The 7,500-nt window shown below is 50.2% G+C and overlaps 1 protein-coding gene across 15 annotated transcripts in view; it reads left to right on the forward strand.

Moving 5' to 3' along the window:
- LOC118379415 (transcription factor 4-like) overlaps positions 1-7,500 on the forward strand; it is a 439,744-nt gene that overhangs the window by 339,526 nt on the left and 92,718 nt on the right. For 10 of the 15 annotated variants that reach the window (XM_052524927.1, XM_052524924.1, XM_052524921.1 and 7 more), the window contains 3 exons: positions 1-198; positions 2,924-2,994; positions 3,840-3,918. The exon at positions 1-198 is cut by the window's left edge and continues 40 nt beyond it. In XM_052524927.1, the coding sequence (XP_052380887.1) occupies positions 1-198; positions 2,924-2,994; positions 3,840-3,918 (348 nt within the window). The remainder of the gene's footprint in view (positions 199-2,923; positions 2,995-3,839; positions 3,919-7,500) is intronic. The other 5 variants (XM_052524930.1, XM_052524935.1, XM_052524928.1 and 2 more) reach the window with 1 other exon arrangement.

A 7,500-nucleotide genomic window follows, 5' to 3' on the forward strand; every position in this document is an offset into this window, starting at 1 on the left:
TTCCTCCCATGTCCAGTTTCCATCGTAACAGTGCCTCCAATCAGTACAGTACAGCTTCCTGCACTGCCACCACCAACGGCACAGACAGCGTGATGGGTAAGACCTGGGGACAAGGACACAGGGCTGCAGAAGACAGGACAGAAGACAGGGCTGATTACAGGACAGAAGACAGGACAGATCACAGGGCTGAATACAGTGGTAAGACCAGCTATGTGAATGATGTATGGACGGATGGACGGACAGACAGACAGACAGACAGACAGACAGACAGACAGACAGACAGACAGACAGACAGACAGACAGACAGACAGGGTAGATGTAGTCAAGATGGACTGATGAACAGACAGACAGACAGACAGACAGACAGACAGACAGACAGACAGACAGACAGACAGACAGACAGACAGACAGACATGGTAGATGTAGTCAAGATGGACTGATGAACAGACAGACATGGTAGATGGACTGATGAACAGAGCCCTCACGAGGTTTTGACTGTTGCCTTAATATCTGTTGTGATGAGTTGTGACATGTCAGTGATGTCTGGAGTGTCCGAGTTCCTCTAGAGTTTAGATCACCACAGACATCCCAGCATATGGTCCTGCGCTCTTTCAATATAACTGATATAATAGAACAATCAGAAACAGATTGAAAGCTTGTTTTTTTCTAAACGGACTTCTCCAACATTCCACAATGATTCTCTCTCTCTCTCTTCCTCTCCCTCTCTCTCAATGTTGGTCTCTCTCTCTTCCTCTCCCTCTCTCTTTCTTTCTCTCTCTCTCTTTCTCTCTCTCTCTCTCTCTCTCTCTCTTTCTCTCTCTCTCTCTCTCTCTCTCTCTCTCTTCCTCTCCCTCTCTCTCAATGTTGGTCTCTCTCTCTTCCTCTCCCTCTCTCTCAATGTTGGTCTCTCTCTCTTCCTCTCCCTCTCTCTCAATGTTGGTCTCTCTCTCTTCCTCTCCCTCTCTCTCTCTCTCTCTCTCTCTCTCTCTCTCTCTCTCTCTCTCTCTCTCTCCCCTCTCTCCCTCTCTCTCTGCCTGTCTCTCTATCTATCTCTATCTCTCTATCTCTGCCTGAACAGAGAAAAGGTTCAACAGAATACAGCCTAGGCAGGAGTGTGAGGGTCTATTCTGTGTGTTTGTTAAACACAGCAGGAGAGAGGAGACTCTTGTGTCGCTCAAACAGTAAAAGAACTGAAGGGGTTGAAAGAGGGACATGTACATGTATATATCCTGACAGGCAATAATACGAGGTCTTGAGAGAGTTAAAGCATCAGACGTAGAGAAACCACATGCTAGTGTTTTCAGATTAAGACCTGCAGTGTGTGGGGGATCACTGCATTGGACCCCTTACATGCCTATGAATTATCTTCATATAGAACACACTGACTGCACACACACACACACACACGCGCGCGCACGCGCACACACACAAACACACGCACACATGCATGCACATACACACACACACACACACACACGCGCACACACACACACACACACACACGCGCGTGCGCACACACACAAACACACGCACACACACACACGCGCGCGAGTGCGCACACGCGCACACACACACATACACCCAATATTGATCGCAAGCCATTACGGAGATTGGGGAAGCTTAGTGCTGGCAATTTAAAGAGGGTAGAGAGAAATTTAAAAGCAGAAGTCTAAAAGTCCTGAATCAGCGTAGGATTACCCCAGAGCCACTCTGGGTCGTCACTCAAACATATGGAGAAATCCATTTCAATAAATGGAAGCTTAACAGAACCTTCTAAAGACTCATGTCTCTAATCCTTGTCAAATGTTTTGAAATGATTGGCAATTGAGCTTTGGCAATCATTTTACTAGTGTTACGACCCCGACTCGTAGCCCGTAACGAAGAGGTCGACAACGCTGAGATAAATAATTATTAAAACAAACATATATTTATTAAACAAAGTAAACTAGATACAAGTAACTATGGTGTGTGTGTTGTCAGTAGTGGAAGTGAGTCGATGACTGCATAGATGGTGACAATGAGGGTGGGGTTAGGGTTAGGGTTAGCCCTAACCCCAATGAGGGGTGGGGTTAGGGTTAGCCCTAACCCCAATGAGGGGTGGGTTTAGGGTTAGCCCTAACCCCAATGAGGGGTGGGGTTAGGGTTAGCCCTAACCCCAATGAGGGGTGGTGTAATGAATTTCCTCCTCTTCTTCCGAAGAGGAGAGGCGAAACGGATCAGAGGACCAATACGCGGCGTGGTAATTGTCCATGGTACTTTTTTAATGCGTAAAGGTACACATGAACAAACTAACAAAAAAACAATAAATGTGAAAACTCAAAACAGTCCTATCTGGTGCACACACAGGAACAATCACCCACAAACACACAGTGAAACCCAGGCCACCTAAGTATGATTCTCAATCAGAGACAACTAATGACACCTGCCTCTGATTGAGAACCATACTAGGCCGAAACATAGAAATTCCCAAAACCTAGACAAACAAACATAGACTGCCCACCCAACTCACGCCCTGACCATACTAACTAAATACAAAACACAGAAAATAAAGGTCAGAACGTGACAGGTGGGGTTAGGGTTAGCCCTAACCCCAATGAGGGGTGTTGAGAAACAAACGAACAACAAAGAATCCCCAAAATGCCTCAACCAAAAACAACAGTGTCTGTGTGGAGAGAGTCTCCTCGATGTATGGGGAGGGGGGGGTGTATTTATCCCCGGGACACACCCGAGCCCACGTGTGTCCCATTTCGCTGACGACACTGTACATTATTGGAAGGAAAACCATCCTTATTTACATAATCACACTTCTCTTCCCTCTGTGTGTGTGTGTGTGTGTGTGTGTGTGTGTGTGTGTGTGTGTGTGTGTGTGTGTGTGTGTGTGTGTGTGTGTGTGTGTGTGTGTGTGTGTGTGTGTATGTGACAGCTAACCGGGCGCAGAGCGGGGCACCGACCAGCTCTCAGACAGGAGATGCCCTGGGGAAGGCTCTTGCTTCGGTGAGTAGAGAACACACACCTCAACCAACACCCCTAGTCAATACACACACACACCTCAACCAACACCCCTAGTCAATACACACACACACCTCAACCTACACCCCTAGTCAATACACACACACACCTCAACCAACACCCCTAGTCAATACACACACACACCTCAACCTACACCCCTAGTTTATACACACACACACCTCAACCTACACCCCTAGTCAATACAATCACACACCTCAACCTACACCCCTAGTTTATACACACACACACACACACACACATGCACACACCTCAACCTAAAATGCACACACACCTCAGCCTACAATGCACACACACCTCAACCTACAATACACACACACCTCAACCTACACCCCTAACCAATACACACACACACACCTCAACCTACACCCCAAGGCCAATAAACACACATACACACCTCAACCTACACCCCTAGCCAATACACACACACACACACACACACACACACACACACACACACACACACACACACACACACACACACACACACACACACACACACCCTCAACCTACACCCTACCCAATACACACACACACACACACACACACACACACACACACACACACACACACACACACACACCTCAACCTACACCCTACCCAATACACACACACACACACACACACACACACACACACACACACACACACACACACACACACACACACACACACACACACACACACACACACACACACACACACACACACACACCTCAACCTACACCCTAGCCAATACACACACACACACCAAAAATACACACATATCCACGTATTGACTGTCTGCCTGTGATTTGATTGGTTGTTTTCAGATCTACTCTCCAGACCACACGAACAACAGTTTCTCGTCCAACCCGTCGACCCCCGTCGGCTCTCCCCCCTCACTCACAGGTACATCTCAATTTAAACCTCCCCTTTATCCGTAGATGAGAAGACATTCGTCTGGCTCATTTAAGGTGAACCACCAGGAAGTGAACCATTTTGAACTGTAATTAGAGCCCCAAGTGTCAATCAATGTCTACGATTCACAGCTTAAACATTTTAAATCAGGAAGGAATTAAGTAATTAAATAAACTACAACACAGCCTGGTTCAGTCTCACAGGGTTTAAGACTACAGCACAGCCTGGTTCAGTCTCACAGGGTTTAAGACTACAACACAGCCTGGTTCAGTCTCACAGGGTTTAAGACTACAACACAGCCTGGTTCAGTCTCACAGGGTTTAAGACTACAACACAGCCTGGTTCAGTCTCACAGGGTTTAAGACTACAACACAGCCTGGTTCAGTCTCACAGGGTTTAAGGCTACAACACAGCCTGGTTCAGTCTCACAGGGTTTAAGACTACAGCACAGCCTGGTTCAGTCTCACAGGGTTTAAGACTACAACACAGCCTGGTTCAGTCTCACAGGGTTTAAGACTACAACACAGCCTGGTTCAGTCTCACAGGGTTTAAGACTACAACACAGCCTGGTTCAGTCTCACAGGGTTTAAGACTACAACACAGCCTGGTTCAGTCTCACATGGTTTAAGACTACAACACAGCCTGGTTCAGTCTCACAGGGTTTAAGACTACAACACAGCCTGGTTCAGTCTCACAGGGTTTAAGACTACAACACAGCCTGGTTCAGTCTCACAGGGTTTAAGACTACAACACAGCCTGGTTCAGTCTCACAGGGTTTAAGGCTACAACACAGCCTGGTTCAGTCTCACAGGGTTTAAGACTACAACACAGCCTGGTTCAGTCTCACAGGGTTTAAGACTACAACACAGCCTGGTTCAGTCTCACAGGGTTTAAGACTACAACACAGCCTGGTTCAGTCTCACAGGGTTTAAGACTACAACACAGCCTGGGTCAGTCTCACAGGGTTTAAGACTACAACACAGCCTGGTTCAGTCTCACAGGGTTTAAGACTACAACACAGCCTGGTTCAGTCTCACAGGGTTTAAGACTACAACACAGCCTGGTTCAGTCTCACAGGGTTTAAGACTACAACACAGCCTGGTTCAGTCTCACAGGGTAGTGTTTAAGACTACAACACAGCCTGGTTCAGTCTCACAGGGTTTAAGACTACAACACAGCCTGGTTCAGTCTCACAGGGTTTAAGACTACAACACAGCCTGGTTCAGTCTCACAGGGTTTAAGACTACAACACAGCCTGGTTCAGTCTCACAGGGTTTAAGACTACAACACAGCCTGGTTCAGTCTCACAGGGTTTAAGACTACAACACAGCCTGGTTCAGTCTCACAGGGTTTAAGACTACAACACAGCCTGGTTCAGTCTCACAGGGTTTAAGACTACAACACAGCCTGGTTCAGTCTCACAGGGTTTAAGACCTTAGCTTTAATGGGAGGCGTCCAAGGGACTGTATATATACTCATGTGTATAGTACAGCTGTTGGCCCCAGTATTTGGAAGGGCCTCTCGGCGTAACGCCACCGAAGGTGACCACTGACTTTCACCAGCTACTTCCTGGTAGTTCATCACTCAGAAATTATTTAATTTAAGACCTCCCGTCCAGTTACAAAAACACTTGAAACTTCCTCTGCCCTTCCTTCCTCTGCCCTTCCTTCCTCTGCCCTTCCTTCCTCTCCCCTTCCTTCCTCTCCCCTTCCTTCCTCTGCCCTTCCTTCCTCTGCCCTTCCTTCCTCTCCCCTTCCTTCCTCTCCCTATTCCTTCCTCTGCCCTTCCTTCCTCTGCCCTTCCTTCCTCTGCCTTTCCTTCCTCTCCCTTCCTTCCTTCTCTCCCTTCCTTCCTCTGCCCTTCCTTCCTCTGCCCTTCCTTCCTTCCTCTCCTTCCTTCCTCTCCCCTCCTTCCTCTGCCTTCCTTCCTTCCTTCCTCTGCCCTTCCTTCCTCTGCCCTTCCTTCCTCTCCCCTTCCTTCCTCTCCCCTTCCTTCCTCTGCCCTTCCTTCCTCTGCCCTTCCTTCCTCTGCCCTTCCTTCCTCTCCCCTTCCTTCCTCTCCCCTTCCTTCCTCTGCCCTTCCTTCCTCCCCTTCCTTCCTCTCCCCTTCCTTCCTCTGCCCTTCCTTCCTCTGCCCTTCCTTCCTCTGCCCTTCCTTCCTCTCCCCTTCCTTCCTTCCTACCTCTCCCCTTCCTTCCTCTGCCCTTCCTTCCTCTCCCCTTCCTTCCTCTCCCCTTCCTTCCTCTCCCCTTCCTTCCTCTGCCCTTCCTTCCTCTCCCCTTCCTTCCTCTGCCCTTCCTTCCTCTCCCCTTCCTTCCTCTCCCCTTCCTTCCTCTGCCCTTCCTTCCTCTGCCCTTCCTTCCTCTCCCCTTCCTTCCTCTCCCCTTCCTTCCTCTCCCCTTCCTTCCTCTCCCCTTCCTTCCTCTGCCCTTCCTTCCTCTGCCCTTCCTTCCTCTCCCCTTCCTTCCTCTGCCCTTCCTTCCTCTCCCCTTCCTTCCTCTCCCCTTCCTTCCTCTGCCCTTCCTTCCTCTCCCCTTCCTTCCTCTCCCCTTCCTCCTCTGCCCTTCCTTCCTCTCCCCTTCCTTCCTCTACCCTTCCTTCCTCTGCCCTTCCTTCCTCTGCCCTTCCTTCCTCTGCCCTTCCTTCCTCTCCCCCTTCCTTCCTCTCCCCCTTCCTTCCTCTGCCCTTCCTTCCTCTCCCCTTCCTTCCTCTCCCCTTCCTTCCTCTGCCCTTCCTTCCTCTCCCCTTCCTTCCTCTGCCCTTCCTTCCTCTCCTTCCTTCCTTCCTTCTCTGCCCCTTCCTCTCCCTTTCCTTCTGCCCTTCCTTCCTCTCCCCTTCCTTCCTCTCCCCTTCCTTCCTCTGCCCTTCCTTCCTCTCCCCTTCCTTCCTCTCCCCTTCCTTCCTCTGCCCTTCCTTCCTCTGCCCTTCCTTCCTCTGCCCTTCCTTCCTCATCCCTTCCTTCCTCTGCCCTTCCTTCCTCTGCCCTTCCTTCCTCTCCCCTTCCTTCCTCTCCCCTTCCTTCCTCTCCCCTTCCTTCCTCTGCCCTTCCTTCCTCTCCCCTTCCTTCCTCTGCCCTTCCTTCCTCTCCCCTTCCTTCCTCTTCCCTTCCTTCCTCTCCCTTCCTTCCTCTCCCCTTCCTTCCTCTGCCCTTCCTTCCTCTCCCCCTTCCTTCCTCTGCCCTTCCTTCCTCTCCCCTTCCTTCCTCTGCCCTTCCTTCCTCTGCCCTTTCCTTCCTCTGCCTTCTTCCTTCCTCCTCTCCCTTCCTTCCTCTCCTTCCTTCCCTTCCTTCCTTTCCTTCCTCTGCCTTCCTTCCTCTGCCCTTCCTTCCTCTCCCCTTCCTTCCTCTCCCCTTCCTTCCTCTGCCCTTCCTTCCTCTGCCCTTCCTTCCTCTCCCCTTCCTTCCTCTCCCTTCCTTCCTCTGCCCTTCCTTCCTCTCCCCTTCCTTCCTCTCCCTTCCTTCCTCTGCCCTTCCTTCCTCTGCCCTTCCTTCTTCCTTCCTTCCTCCCTTCCTTCCTCTCCCCTTCCTTCCTCTCCCTTCCTTCCTCTGCCCTTCCTTCCTCTCCCCTTCCTTCCT

Source organism: Oncorhynchus keta, chromosome 9 (assembly GCF_023373465.1).
Source record: "Oncorhynchus keta strain PuntledgeMale-10-30-2019 chromosome 9, Oket_V2, whole genome shotgun sequence".
NCBI classification, from domain to species: domain Eukaryota; kingdom Metazoa; phylum Chordata; class Actinopteri; order Salmoniformes; family Salmonidae; genus Oncorhynchus; species Oncorhynchus keta.